Here is a 16,240-nt window from a genome sequence, read left to right as displayed (position 1 = left end):
TTGGAACCCCCAAAGTAACGAATGGAGCAGCCGGTCAGTCCATTTCTATGGGAGTTCTGGAGCTAGCCCGCTGCTTTATCATTTACCAAGACCAGCTTTTTATACCAGTCTTAAATTCGGACCTTCACACGTCGTTTCTTTTCCTTGCCCCCTTTCACTGCGCATTCCCTCTAGATCTGCATTCATTTACATCTGAGTAACACGAATCTACTTTATATTTCGCAGTTGCTGTAGGCATACCATTTACCTTTCAGGGGTCGTCTCATCACGGACAACGGGGGCATATCGCTAGGATATGCTCCCATTGTCTTATAGGTGCAGATCCCACCGTTGGGACCCGCACCTATATAGAGAACAGAGCCCTGGCAAGGTGGTGGCTGGAGGACTTCCGGTCAGGCCGTCACTACCAAGCCGGCTCCCCATAGAAGTGAATGGGAGAGCGTACTGCGCATGCGCGGCCCCCGCTCCCATTAATTTCTATGGGGCCAACGGAAATAGCCGAGCCAGTGGTCGGCTATTTTCGCCGGCCCCATAGAAAATGAATGGAGGGCGGCTGCGCATGGCACTTGCGGGGCTCCGTTCTCGATATGCGGTGGGACCCGCACCTATAAGACAATGGGGTATATCCTAGCAATATTCCCCCATTGTCCTTGATGAGACAACCCCTTTAATGAATTCAGAAATTCTTTTCATTTTGGTCACTGTTCACACTTAGTACCTTTTTCACAGATTTTTTTTAAAATCACAATTGTTTTCAATACTAACTAAACTATTTGTATCTACGGATATTCATTTAAAGGGTTTCGGTCACCACAATTTTTGCTATTAAACAGGCTGACATTATACATGTGCAAAAGTCACCTGAATTTAACTCTGCCGTTCTTTTTTTTCAGTGTGCCCTCGTTATTGTGCACTTATAACTTTTATTATATGCAAATTAGCCTCAGGGAGCCGGGGCGGGGGGGGTTTCACCTGCTCCTAGAGGCTCAGTTCTCCCACCTCAGGGGGGGTTTCACCTGCTCAGTTCTCCCACCTCATGTCACGCCCTTCTACTCTTGATTGACAGGGCCAGGCCAACGCTGGTCTCCTCCTGCCGGGGAAATCTCGCACCTGCGCCTTCACCTTCAGTATTCGGCGCAGGCGCAGTGAGGGAAGGACGCTTGCTGGCTGCGAAGCTGCACCTCTCGTTCTGCCCAATCCAGGATGAGGGGGAGAATTTAATGGAGTTTGGCACGTACAGTATGTCTGGGAAGCACAAGAATTTGTCACGCAGAGCCTGTGAAATTCCACCGCCACATGGGAGTGAATATTTCTTCTGCTCTCACTGCGGCTCTAACAATTTTCCCGTGTTAGACCGACCTATGTCCAATGTGGACGACGGATCTTGTGCAGGACTCTTTTGCTGAAGTTAAAGGGAATGTGCCATCAGAAAATGACCTATTGTTTAAATCACATTTTACATATAAAAAAATATAAAAAATTGATTGTTATTTTTAATTTCCCATGTCAATATCTATATTTAAGCAAAAACTATAAAATCCTGCAGTTTTCACACTGGCCACTAAGCCTAATAATGGGCGCCACTTCTCGCTCCGTACAGATCACTTTACTGCAGTTATCTGCTTATCATTACAGACAGGATTAGAACGACAGGTATCACCCGTATATAGATAAGACAGGATCCACCATTCACAATAGGTGATGTCACAGCTTATCCACTCCCTCCTGACCTCTGCACAGGTCGCAGAGCCTAGAAAACTCTCCCATAGAAGTCAATGAGGTCCTCCCTAGACCACTGTGTCTATGGCCCACGGGGCTGCCGTAAAGCAATTTTCTTAATGCTTTCTAAATGCTGTTAAAGAGGTTCTCCAGGCCTTTTCACATTGATGAGCTATCCCCGTACAGCCGTTCGGTGTGGGTGTCGCGTGCTGGACCCCCCGCCAATCTGAAATTGATGACCTATCCTGAGGATAGGTCATCAATATGAGAAAGCCTGGGGAACCCCTTTAAGAACAGCTCAAGCGAGATGGCCAACCCCCAAAAACATGTTCAGGAAATAGAATTAAAAAATCTACAATCAGAAAATAAAAATATTGTGGTTTTAACTGGCAGAAATTTTTTTGGGAGACATTTCCTTTAAGGATTTCCTTTCTTCTAGGAAGGACGTGTCCAGATTGCCTTCACGTACTCAGTCTGTAAGAGCCAGACCTATACTGTACCCCGGCTATTTCATCACCTAAACTAAGATTGGTGAAGATTTTAGTCATCGATAAGACTAACACATCTGGGGATGAGATCAGATAAGATCAGGCGATCAAGCTTTTCCCCTTCTAGGTGTTACGTTCAGAGGAGCCGCAATGTTTGGTAGACCTAATACACCTCGGTAACCATAACACCCACAAAAAGAGTAAGAAATCCGGGGTCGCTACAGGATTCTTCTGCCGGATGAGGTTCTAATGCAGACGTCAACATTTTTTTTACTCCAAAAGTTCTCACTTTTCAGAATATAAATGAAACAAATTAGGCTTCATTTCTTTTTTTTTTTTTACCCAGATCCGACCACATAGAAAAAACAAAAGCTCCACTTCTTGGATGTAGGGACAGCATTAAAAATATACCTGGAACATACTGACCAGTTAAAGGGGTTGTGCCAGCATTCAATGTGAAAAACAAAAAATGCTCTAGTTGTGAGATCTTCTCTATACTGGTGTTTAACCTGTATAGGAATGTGCACGTCCACCTACTGAGGTGGTCACACATGCTCAGTTCAATCCTTCCACTGCCAGCCATATCTACTGTTAGAAGCTGTGACAGTTACAAGTTATCCAGGTCCAAAAGTCTCCAGTGATCCTTATAGACTGCACAGTCGTAAAGTTAAAGCGTACAATAAAAACCTGTCTGCCTGCAGCCACCAATAGGGGGAGCTGAGGAGCATAATTCCCACTATGCCACTATTTACTGGCTATCATGCTAAAGTTACACATTGGTGTATTGTGGTATAATTTGGGATGTGGACTGCAGTATTACATGTGAACTATCTGGCATTACTGAGCATGCTCTATGAAATGGCTATTCCACAGGATGGGTGATAAATGTTGGATCTCTTGGGGCCTGACAGCTGGGACCCCAGTGATCCCGTGAGTCCCCAGTCTGAATGGATGCCTGTCTACCAATCCATTCACTTCTGCAGGACTGACACAGGCAGTGCTCCGCCAGTCCCATAGAAGAACTGGAGCGGTGGATACCCTTTACTTGGGGTACTCAAAGGTTGGGTGATAAATGTTGTTTGTGGGAATAGGCCGCAATAACGCCTGCGCGAGCATCACAGACACCTGTACAGGCAATTTTACCCTTTTACCCCGAATTTTTGGTCTGGAGCGCTGTATCAGCAGATCCTGTCTGTTCAGTCCCTGCCGCCAGCTCCATTAATCCTGGCCCGGCAGCAGGGACTTCACAGGTTGGGCAAACACAACGCTCTGGCTAAAAGCGGAAGCTCTGCATTGACTGAAGTCGGGGTCCTGCTGTAATGGCCGCTATCTGGTAACTCTGAGGCCGGCTGGCTAACTTCCGGCTGCATCTAGGCAGTCAGAAAGAAAAGGCTCCCTCTGCGACCATCAGGCCATGCCAGCCAGTGGCCTAACAAAGGCCCCGAGGACTGATATGCTTGTATGTCTATTAGACTGTGCCACAGACACAGCCTGATAGACTGCCTGTCACCGGTACAATGATAGGATATAATGCATTGGTAATACACAGTAAACCAGTGTAATATAAAACGCAAGTCTCCTGGTGAGAGAAAAAAAAATGTTAATAAAGTTTATAAAAAATTAAATAAAACCAATTTTTTCCATAAAAAGTGGTTTTATTTTGTAAAACTGGGGGAAAAAACACACACACGCACATGAAATTAACAGCATGTTTGCCAGAAGCCCGGAACCCATATAATAAAGGCAACATGTAATTTAGACCGCCAAAACCCAAAAAATACTGATTTTTTCCCCCATAAAAATTCATCTCAATCAATAAGTCCCATGTACCCCCAAAAATGGTAGCAATGAAAATGACGCCTTGCCCCAAAGAAAACAACCTACATATGGTTACCTCGGCGCAATAATGAACGAGTTCTGGCTCTTGGAATGTGGTGACATAACGAGACGTGCTACTATTGGGCAAAAGTCGGAAAAAGCACATAAAACTAAAGTGCAAAAAACTATGGCGGGTCAGCTTTTTCCTGTTACCACCCCAAAAACAATAAAAGATATATGTACCCCAAAATGGTGTCACTAAAAATACAATTCCCCCTGCAAAAAACAAGCACTCCTACGGCTACTACTGGCGGATCTAGGGGGGGTGGGAAGGGGGCAATAGGTCAATTGCCCCTCGCCCCCCCCCGGGAAGATAGTGAGAGAGAGGGCCTCCGATTGCGCATATACTCACATGATCCGATCATCCGAATCAAGTCACTGCGCAGAGCGCACCGACGTCACGCGCTGCCTGCAGATTCGCGCCAGACCAGTCGATTCTGGTTTGCAGGCGCGCGGCCCGGCAGGAAGTGGAAGGGAGGAGCATCTCCGAGCAGGAGCGCAGCTGAGGTTGTGTCACTGTCAACTTGGTCTGAGACTGAGGACTTTGCTGTGGCCGGAGAATGGGGATTGCTGAAACTGAAAGGGCCCGGGGGCAAGTTTGTTTATGGGGGGGAGTAGTGGAGGACTGACTGTAATAACTAGGGTAGGGGGGAAATGAGGTACTACTAACTGGTCTGTGCTGCCGGGGATTGCTGAAAGGGGTTAATAAATACTGTGAATGGGGGACTGCTTAATAACTATTGTGAAAGGCCCTTCACACAGTAGTGTTTAACCCTTTTCAGCAGTCCCCCATTCACAGTATTTATTAACCCCTCTGGGGACTGCTGAAAGGGGTTAATAAATACTATGTGAAGGGGGACTGGCTGGCTCCAGTACACCCCCTGACCCCTCCACAAGTTCTTCTCTTTCCTCCCCCATAACAGTGTCATCCCCACAGATGCCCCAAATGTCTCCAAGAAAAGTTATATGTGGTTAAATGTCACCTATTTGTTTGTAATTTTTAAAATCCGTAATTTGGAAAGACAAATGTTAAATAAGGTTAGAGCTGTACGATAGGTTAAATAAAATATTTCTGTCCGCCCCCACAAAACAATCTGGAAGTCCCCCTCCCGAGACCAGGCTCTGGATCCGCCACTGACGGCTACATTAACAGAACAATAAAAAAAGTTATAGCCAGAAAAAAACACAAAAAAAAAAACACCCAGCGTCTTATTTTGTCCTCCTTTTTGGTTGAAATTACTCCTCAAAAATGCTAAGAGGAAAAACTGTAGCACGGTCTCTGTTTGTTGGATAACACATTCGAGGAAGTATTGTCTTGGCATTATGTGGCAGTATCACGTGAAGAAGTCCAGGATCCTATTTTAGATCTAAGCAGCCCTGCCCTAAATGACAACTGGAGGTGTAAAGTCAAAGCCGTTGCTGCTCTTTACGCAGAGCACAGACTGCCCTGGGACACACTGCCGCCGCGTACCAGTCCTCGTGACGCCCTCCAGATATGGCTCACATGCTCATTGAATAACAGCAGGATCTTCTGGCAGGATGTACATGAACGGATGAATCCATCGTCTGTGGACATTGTGTTATGTATTCAGGACTTCTACTGGCTACATACGACCCTGCAATCATTACGCCCCTAGAGGACATCAGTGATGATCTCGCTTGAAAAAATTAAAGAATCCGAAGGCCTAGCTGAGAATCGGTTAAAGAGCATCTGTCAGCAGTTCTGTACCTATGACACTGGCTGACCTGTTACATGTGCACTTGGCAGCTGAAGGCATCTGTCTTGGTCTCATGATCATATGTGCCCGCATTGCTGAGAAAAATGATGTTTTAATATATGCAAATGAGCCTCTAGGAGCAACGGGGGCGTTGCTGTTACTCCAAGATGCTGTGCTCTCTCTGCAACTGCAGCGCCCTCTGCACTTTGATTGGCAGGACCAAGCAGAAGTGATGACGTTTACACTGCCTGGATCTGTCAATCAAAGTACAGAGGGTGTGGCAGTTGCAGAGAGAGCTGAGCCTCTAGGTGTAACGGTAACGCCCCCGTTGCTCCTACAGGCTCATTTGCATATATTAAAACAGCAATGTGGACACATATGAACATGGGACCAACGCAGATGCCTTCATCTTCCAAGTGCACATGTAACAGGTCAGCCAGTGTCAAAGGTGCAAATCTGCTGACAGGAGCCCTTTAAATGGTCCATACATATTCAGAATAACTGACTGGAAAAAGTTACCCATAACGCTTGAAGTCAATCTTCCTATGGTCCATTTTGGTGTACACTGTACCAGTAGATTCTTATAGGGTACCCAGTTCGCGGTTGAACTCATCCGATAAGGTAACAGCAGATACTGCTGTATGCCCAGGTTCTGACACAATGAGGGTCCCAAAGGTCCAGAAGACAACTTCATTTGGCGTTGACTTTGAGGCCAATCACTTACCACTAAGGTCCATTTTTCATGGGATGAGTCACTAATAACTTATTAGATCTTGTTGATGTTGTGTCCTGTGTGCACAATGATAACACATTACCATGCAATAAAAGATGGATGTACACTTGGAAGATGGGCCCTCAAAATCATTCCAAGGAACCCCAGTCTGATACTGCCCTAACTTGTAAGCCACCATCAGAGTTCATTCAGTTCCTTAGTACAGGTACATGAGCCTTGTACTGCTTCCAACTCCTTTGGGTAGGGCAGGGAAGCCCAACCTGCGGCCCTCCAGCTGTTGAAAAACTACAACTCCCAGCATGCCCAAACAGCCTACAGCTATCAGCATAGTTTTACAGCAGCTGGAGGGCCACAGGTTGAGCATTCCTGGGCTAGGGGATAGCCACTGACTGGTGCAGAGGGTTGGCTCCTGCAATAAGAGTGACAGTGATCACATAATGTCATAGTGTCTTGGATCCTCTTTGCAGCCCCCAACCAATACATCTGTGGTGAGCCCTGCAGTCACTGATAGCAGGCTCCACACTCCTGCAATGTGGGCACATGCGAACATGGAACCAACGCAGATGCCTTCAGCTGCCAAGCGCACATGTAACAGGTCAGCCAGTGTCATAGGTGCAAAACTGTTGACAGATGCCCTTTAAAGGGTCCACACATATTCAGACTAACCGGCTGAAGAAAATTACCCATAATGCTTAAAGCCAACCTTCTTGTGGTCCATTTTGGTGGACCTTGTACAGGTAGATCTTCATAGTCAACCCAGGTCACGGTTGAACTCACCCGATAGGGTAACAGCGGATCCTCACGTGTGCCCAGGCTCGAGGGCCCCAAAGGTCCAGCAGAAGACAACTTCATTTGGCGCGATCTTGCAGCTGCGATCTCCGTACTGACATTTCGAAACGTCCATGCAGAGATAAGCGCCAACTTCATGGCCATCTTGCTGTGAACAGCATTTATAGATTTACTACATGGACAACAGGAACCTGAATTCTGGAGATTACACATTTTCTATGGGAAAGTACTGTGGGCATGGTCTGTGAATTGTGCAGGGGTCATTGTGCAGTGAGGGGGAGAAGCTTTGACCAAATCATGGCAGATCTTGTGTGGTGGATCACAGATTCTATACAAAAGTGGTATCTTTCCTTGCAATGTTGCCTCTGATCTCTCCAGAAGAGGAAGTGACAGCTTATCGTGAGGGTCAAATTGCAAGATTTCAGATATTTTTAAAAAAAAATTAAGATTTTGATATGAAAAAATAAACATTATTAAAAAACATGTTTAACATAAAAACTTGATTTACAGAAGAGGTCTAATGACCCTTCAAGTTAGGTGACCAAAACTGCACCAAGAAACCTGGGTCATTCAGCCCCCATAGCCAGGCAAGGAGCCGACAGAGATTTTCATTCACCGACACCTCCCCCCCCCCCCCAGGACAGGAAGTGACGAAACACTTATTACGAGAACTGTTCAAGTAGATTTTTTAATAGAGTGCACCAGAATGTGAATATCTTGCATTAAAATGTCACTAGATAAAAGGGGGCTAAACTTTTTTTTTTTGTTTGTTTTCAAATCACCCTTTTTTTTCGTCTAAGGCAAAAATACACGTCCATTTTAGATTGAAACATTACAAAATAAAATAAAGCTACGTCACACAGTACAGTACTTGTTTAAAGTCCATTTCAATCAGGAAGCCATTGCAGAAATCGATGGCGACTACGAAAACAAATTGTAGTAATAATAATAATAAAAAAAAATGAATTAAAATAAAAACACAAAACATGGTTAAATTTGAAAATTTCAATTTGCTCACAGCTTCAGTTATGTTTTTTTTGTTATTTTCTGACTGACCGTTCTCGTTACGAGCGTGTGCGGATGGGGAGTGGGCTGAGCCCAAAATATCGGTTACAATCAATACAACATTAAATAACATTGCACAATCAACCTCTAAAAGGTTAGTTCAGTACAAAATAACATGTATTAAAATGTACCAGCACTAGTGGTATCTTTTTTAATTTTTTTTTTTTTTGCTTTTACTAATTCCAAAAAAAAGAAGAAAAAAAAAAGTTTATATATTTATATATATAATATTTATACTTTAGGCAATTTTGCCTTGTTGAAAAGCGGCACATTACAAGCATGATGAGCTGGAATAAATATGGAGGGGACGGGGGGAACCTGTAAATTATGAATTCCATGATTCTAAAGGGTTTTATGATCACATAGGCATGATTGAAGAAATCAATTTCCTTGCGTGAAACGGACTAGGAGATCATTTACAAAAAAAATTTTTTTTTTTTAAAAGGAGGACCCCTCTCAGGCCCTGCCTGGGGGGGCAATAAATTAACTCTTTTACTGCCACAGTGACATGCAAAGCAAATGTAATTCTGGCTGCCCAAAAAAAATATATATATATATACACACCGTATATATATACCGTATATATATATATATATATATATATATATATATATATATATATATATATATATATAGCAATAGAGGTAAAAATGTCCTCATAGGAAAAAAAAGACATATTTATACAGACTATATATTTTCAGATATACATAACGGGTGGAAGCTTAGCACTGAATGTCCTCATTGATCCCTTGGTAAAGGTGTACCTTGCACAGACTGACAGGAAGGCAATAAAATTCATATAACCAATTCAAAAAGAGCCAGACATCACATAGGCTGGGTTCACACGGGCGTTGCGGGAAAATGTGCGGGTGCGTTGCGGGAACACCCGCGATTTTTCTGCGCGAGTGCAAAACACTGTAATGCGTTTTGCACTCGCGTGAGAAAAATCGCGCATGTTTGGTACCCAAACCCGAACTTCTTCACAGAAGTTCGGGCTTGGGATCGGTGTTCTGTAGATTGTATTATTTCCCCTTATAACATGGTTATAAGGGAAAATAATAGCATTCTGAATACAGAATGCATAGTAAAACAGCGCTGGAGGGGTTAAAATAAATAAATAAACTAACTCACCTTAGTCCACTTGATCGCGATGCCCAGCATCTCCTTCTGTCTCCTATACTGAATAGGACCTGTGGTGAGCATTAATTACAGGTAAAGGACCTTTGGTGACGTCACTCCGGTCATCACATGATCCATCACCATGGTAAAAGATCATGTGATGGATCATGTGATGACTGGAGTGACGTCACCAAAGGTCCTTTACCTGTAATTAATGCTCACCACAGGTCCTGTTCAGCAAAGGAGACAGAAGGAGATGCCGGCTGCGCGATCAAGTGGACTAAGGTGAGTTAATTTTTTTTAAAAAAAATTTAACCCCTCCAGCGCTGTTTTTACTATGCATTCTGTATTCAGAATGCTATTATTTTCCCTTATAACCATGTTATAAGGGAAAATAATAATGATCGGGTCTCCATCCCGATAGTCTCCTAGCAACCGTGCGTGAAAATCGCACCGCATCCGCACTTGCTTGCGGATGCTTGCGATTTTCATGCAGCCCCATTCACTTCTATGGGGCCTGCGTTGCGTGAAAAACGCAGAATATAGAGCATGCTGCGATTTTCACGCAACGCACAAGTGATGCGTGAAAATCACCGCTCATGTGAACAGCCCCATAGAAATTAATGGGTCGGTATTCAGTGCGGGTGCAATGCGTTCACCTCACGCATTGCATCCGCGCGGAATACTCGCCCGTGTGAAAGGGGCCATAGGGATCTGGCAAGGAAGATGTGTGTGTGGGGGAAGATATCGAACACTGTCCAGTTATCTAACCATGTCCTTTAAACTAGCCATAGATAGGCATTGCCGCCAGCAAAAGGACTCACAGAGACTTGGCGCCAGTGGTACGGCCAAGAGATGTGACAGTGCCGTCATCCCAACATCAAATACCAATTTTCTCAGCCATCAAAAACATCAGTTGTAGGGCATGGTGCTTCGTAAACTTTTGAAAAATCCCATAGCATCTGGCTGTAATGGTAAAAAACTATAGTATCCTAGCTCTTCAGCTAACTGTTTTGATATTTCCTATGGAAGAAGAAGGATAAGCAGCTACCAACACCTCCGGCGCCGCTCACCTCACAGGCTAGGTTGCAAAACACCGACATGGCCAACCCCACATTCCCCAAAAATTTTGATTTTTTCTGCCATCTACGAAAAGCTTTACAAAGAGAAAATGCTGGTATAATAAATTATGCATGAATATCAAGATGGTGTATAAGACACTAGGGCAGGGATCAGCAGCCTCCGGCACTCCAGCTGTTCTGAAACTACAACTCACAGAATCCTCCTTTCACTTCTATGGGAGTTTCAAGAACGGTCAAGTAAGTGTGCATGCTGGGAGCTGTAGTTTCACAGCAGCTGGAGTGCCGAAGGTTTCTGATCCCTGCACTATAATCTGGAGCTCACTGCTCTAAGGCCTCGTGCACACGGCCGTTGTTGTGGTCCGCATCCCAGCCGCAGTTTTGGCGGCTCGGGTGCGGACCCATTCACTTCAATGGGGCCGCAAAAGATGCGGACAGCACTCCGTGTGACGTCCGCATCCGTTGCTCCGTTCCGTGGTCCGCAAAAAAAAAAAATAACCTGTCCTATTCTTGTCCGTTTTGGGGACAAGAAAAGGCAGTTTATTAATGGCCGTCCGTGCCGTTCCGCAAACTGCGGAACGCACACGGACGCCATCCGTGTTTTGCGGATCCGCGATTTGCGGACCTCAAAACACACAACGGTCGTGTGCATGTAGCCTAAAAGGGGCACAGGCGTTCGTGGACCATTACCCAAAATAGTTCTAATGCCCTTACAGATGATGACCCAGTGTTAAAACAGGAGATATTTTTGACATACTTAGGTTAGACTGTAAGCTCCTGGGGCCAGGGCTTGCTCTGTGTCAGATAGAGCTTCATAGACAAAATGGAAGCCACAATTGAAGCCTACTGCAGATTAGTCGTGCACCAGATCCAAAGGGCGCCTGATGGACGCCATTGGCTTTTAATGAGGTTGAATCTGGATTCCATCAAGGTTTCTGTCTTGACATCAAAAATAGCGTGGAAAGCTGTGTCCATTTTGTCGCCAAGAGGGATGGAACTGACGAGGGAAGCGGAAGGGTGAACGCAGCCTCTCTTGAAAACATCTGCTCCTCTCAAGTCTGCACTATTCATAAATGGCAACGTGATGTTAACGAGCGTCTCTGGAGTATTTATAAATAAAGTTTATTGAAACAAAAACATTAAGAGAACACAGCCTTATCAGAACTGGTATTTATCCATAGCAACTTGCTTTCATTTTCAAAAGACCTTTGAAATGATAGGTGGAATGATTAGTTGCTACGGGCAACTGCCCCACTTTTCGATAGACCTCCGCCTACAGGTGCTCACCCGCATTTTTGAGAAGAACCTTGAGATCTTTTAGGGACCAAACTTGTGAGCACATTTGTTCCTTATTTCAATCAACTTTATTTATAAAGCCCTGCAGAACACTGTTGAACAATTTGGATCTTTTTTGGGGGGGATTTTTGTACGAATGTTCCTAGATTTCCTTCCATGTCAGACTGTGCAAGTTAGACTCTGATTCCATCTTGTATCCGCAGGCTCCCAGCTTATGCCAAAAGGCTGACCTCTCAGCATACGCTCGATCGGTACGAGTAAGCCTACCTCTTTTCAGTGCACAGGAAAGCGTACTCTGCGGTGCGGGAACACAGTAGAAAATGGATTCTGCGCGGAATACGTTTATCATAACTGGAGTCAATGGCCACGTATGGCGTATGTCTATACCGCGGCAAATGTCAGAGGCTTCTGTTGTGAATACTGCTGATAAATCCCTCTGACAGTAGCAAACGGAAAGACACGCGGACAGAGCCTTAAAGGGATTTTCTGCTTTTCCCATATTGATGACCTAGGTCATCAATATCAAATTGGTGGCGGTCTGACTGCTGACACCCCTGCTGACGGCTGTTTGCGAAGGCAGCACTCATATGCTCAATGTTTACCTGCTCGCCCTCGACACTGCAGCGCCGAGCTGTGCAATTACCGCTACGCCGTCCCATTCACTTACCCGTACTCGGTCTCATTCCAGTGATCGGGACAGAGGGGCTGTAATTACACCTGCCGATGTCAAGCAGCACTCGCACCAGCGCTGCATTCTCTTCAAATAGCCGATCGGACGGGGTGCCGGGAGTCGGACCCCGGCCGCTCTGATATTGATGGCTTATTCTAAGGAAAGGTCATCAATACGGAAAAAACAAAAAACCCTTTTAAAGGGATTGTCCCATTATATACGATAGGGGATGCAGATATACTAACGGGTTGTGCGGTTAAAACTTAAAACACTGCTGCCCGCCCCTCCCAAAAGATGTTTCGCCAACACCTTGGGGTCTTCACGGGTATCAGGGTAAGAGCTGAATGGAGAGGCAGCGCGCATGGGTGTCCACCGCTCCATTCACATGGAAAAAAAGGGTTCCCTGTTCTCGCGATCGGCAGGTACCCCAGAGGTCATATACTTGGCCGATCCTATGGACAGAAGATAAGTTGCTGTAATGGGACAACCCTTTTAATAAATGCCAATCAAAAAAAAAAAATTGTCATCGGGCAATTATTTCATGCTGTTCTGCACATAGGTAACGACAGGTTGAAAAATTAAATTAAAAAACATATGCTTTGGATTCACGGAGACACTAGTATTGTTGGACGTTGGCTCAGGTAGAAGCTCCAGTGTATTACGGTATTCACTAGAGGAGGCAGAGGTGCAAAAACCTTGGGCCCACCGAGGCCATTCTTATGGGTTCCCAAATGCCAGGCATGCAGTGGGCTCTTGTTAAGTATCCCAGGACAACTCAGGACCAACACATACCGATATCGGGGCCCCCACATTTAGACGTCTAAGTGTTGAGCAGCAGCCATATTGTATGCAATAACTCACATTACAGATCTGTACAATGTGTAAACTCCACAAATTACATTACAGATTAAAATTTTCCTATGCATGGTGATTAGAAATGACACCCCCTGCTCATGCAGTCAGCACCTCACCACTAGGGGGCATGTTGGTCTTCTACCAATATGAGGTTTCAGCACAGACTTCAATCATAGCATAGGTGGCAAAGGGGTTCCTAATGGCTATCCCACCCGACCAGCCCAGCCTATAATAGTACCAGACCCACCGGTAGGTTGACTACTATCCTCAGAGGTTTGTGAGAGTTGAAGTTCATAAGACTGACTTACGGCCTAAGCACGTTCCTGGTTTGCAAAAACGTTTGATATTTAAAAAGGGCAGAGTCGGCGCCTAAACTTTTTCTACAAATTGCGATAACAGAAGTGAATGTAACACATGATATGGGGAAGGAGGGGGACAGGCTGCACCCCTAACTTTCAACCATACGAAGCACAGCAGCATTTGGACCTCGAAGGAACAGACGTAAGAACCTCCGTTCTAGAGCCTAAGAAAGTTGCCGATAATCTTGACCGAAATATAAAATATTCTCTGGGTTTTACATAGAATTTCTTAATTACCTTTAACACTGTCATCATAATTGTCTTTATCTCTCTCTAAACACTGCCGGGTAGGACATTTCATCTTCTGTAAACATCTTTGGGGTGTAAAGGGTAATCTAACAGCCCGACGGTGGTCACTGCCAAAAACCAGCCAGCACCTATGGAATAAAACCCTTTTGGAGTTGGCGATTCGGCAGGACTTTCTGCAGCGAACCCTGTGTTTTTCTTTGAGGGGTTAAGAAAATAAAGGGCTTTTATGAAGAAAAAAAAAAAAAGTTGAAAATAATGAAGGATCATCTCATCGAAATAAAAAAGGAAGAACGTGGTTGTCTGAAAAAAAAAACAAAAAAACACTGAACATAGACGTCTGTACAGAAAACTAAACCCAGCTATACAAGATCTGCTTTGGGCAAAGCAATCAATTGTCAATTTTACAATTCTATCCACATGGACTGGGTGGTGAATGTTCTCTGGGATTTGCTGTACACGAGGCCGGCTGCTTATTCACGGTAGAAGGGGATACGCAATTTCAAAATATACAATTGATTGGAGAATTCTGTATAGCCTTATTGCAGTAAGGGCATTAATCTGTAACCTAAAGGGGAAAGGCGTGCGCGATAGCCAAGAGACGTAATGCCCATTACTGGTAGAGAAGCCCGGTTCTGCTCCCTGGCACGGAGTATCCAGCAGTACATTCAGACATTTGTACGTTGCGTTGAACATTCTCCCTGAACCCGAGATTTTCACAGCTTAAGTTCGTTCGCAATCTTGGATGCAATGTTCTTGAAGGCGATAGAGGTCCCGGATATTCTCTTGAAGCGCACCCCGTTGAGGGACAGACGAGGCAATTTACACACCTCCATTTCCCACTGTACGAGACTGTCCTGCCGGGCGTCACCATGCACGCAGAATAGCAGGAATCTCTCCTTCTGCTCATAATCGCAGTTGTTGGCATCTAAGACCTTGCGAATCTCCTTCATCATGTCGTTGGGGTCCATGGAACTTGTGGTCTTCATGCTCCAGGTAAAGCGCAGAGAACGAGGCTTGGAATCCTTTGGGTCTTCTTTTTGGCTCTCTCTTGGCTCCCCAGAGGTGCTCCTGAGGAAGGAAAAGCTTACAATCATAACAAGCAAATGTACAAGAACTCAAGGAGACAATTTTACAATTTTTTTTTTTTTATGGACAGCAAAATACACCAGGAAAGTCACTGATAAACCAGGCACAATGTCTTCTAGGGCTAGCTCAGCTGAATGTAATGATACCTTTCACTTAGCGATCCATTGCTCAATTCTGGAGATACAGTACTTTTAATCCATATGCAAATGAGCAGTTGAGTGCACTCTGGGCAGGTTCAAGCCACTCGGTGCAACCCTTGCTCCTCCTGCTTCCTCATATACACCTCATTCTCTGGTACACGGGGGATACACCTCATTCTCTGGTACACGGGGGATACACCTCATTCTCTGGTACACGGGGGATACACCTCATTCTCTGGTACACGGGGGATACACCTCATTCTCTGGTACACGGGGGATACACCTCATTCTCTGGTACACGGGGGATACACCTCATTCTCTGGTACACGGGGGATACACCTCATTCTCTGGTACACGGGGGATACACCTCATTCTCTGGTACACGGGGGATACACCTCATTCTCTGGTACACGGGGGATACACCTCATTCTCTGGTACACGGGGGATACACCTCATTCTCTGGTACACGGGGGATACACCTCATTCTCTGGTACACGGGGGATACACCTCATTCTCTGGTACACGGGGGATACACCTCATTCTCTGGTACACGGGGGATACACCTCATTCTCTGGTACACGGGGGATACACCTCATTCTCTGGTACACGGGGGATACACCTCATTCTCTGGTACACGGGGGATACACCTCATTCTCTGGTACACGGGGGATACACCTCATTCTCTGGTACACGGGGGATACACCTCATTCTCTGGTACACGGGGGATACACCTCATTCTCTGGTACACGGGGGATACACCTCATTCTCTGGTACACGGGTGATACACCTCATTCTCTGGTACACGGGGGATACACCTCATTCTCTGGTACACGGGGGATACACCTCATTCTCTGGTACACGGGGGATACACCTCATTCTCTGGTACACGGGGGATACACCTCATTCTCTGGTACACGGGGGATACACCTCATTCTCTGGTACACGGGGGATACACCTCATTCTCTGGTACACGGGGGATACACCTCATTCTCTGGTA

General features: G+C 45.3%; 1 protein-coding gene across 3 annotated transcripts in view; it reads right to left on the bottom strand.

Annotated features, from left to right (window-relative positions):
• Nucleotides 1–11,000: 11,000 nt before the first annotated feature.
• MARK1 (microtubule affinity regulating kinase 1) overlaps nt 11,001–16,240 on the bottom strand; it is a 132,219-nt gene continuing 126,979 nt past the window's right edge. For 2 of the 3 annotated variants that reach the window (XM_040430459.1, XM_040430460.1), the window contains exon 18: nt 11,001–15,085. In XM_040430459.1, coding sequence (XP_040286393.1) covers nt 14,731–15,085 — 355 coding nt within the window. In that variant the 3' untranslated portion in view covers nt 11,001–14,730. The remainder of the gene's footprint in view (nt 15,086–16,240) is intronic. The other variant, XR_005778542.1, reaches the window with a different exon arrangement.

This window comes from Bufo bufo, chromosome 4 (genome assembly GCF_905171765.1).
Source record: "Bufo bufo chromosome 4, aBufBuf1.1, whole genome shotgun sequence".
Lineage (NCBI taxonomy): Eukaryota > Metazoa > Chordata > Amphibia > Anura > Bufonidae > Bufo > Bufo bufo.
Note: the sequence above shows the minus strand (reverse complement) of the source record. Positions and strands in the feature narration are given on the sequence as shown.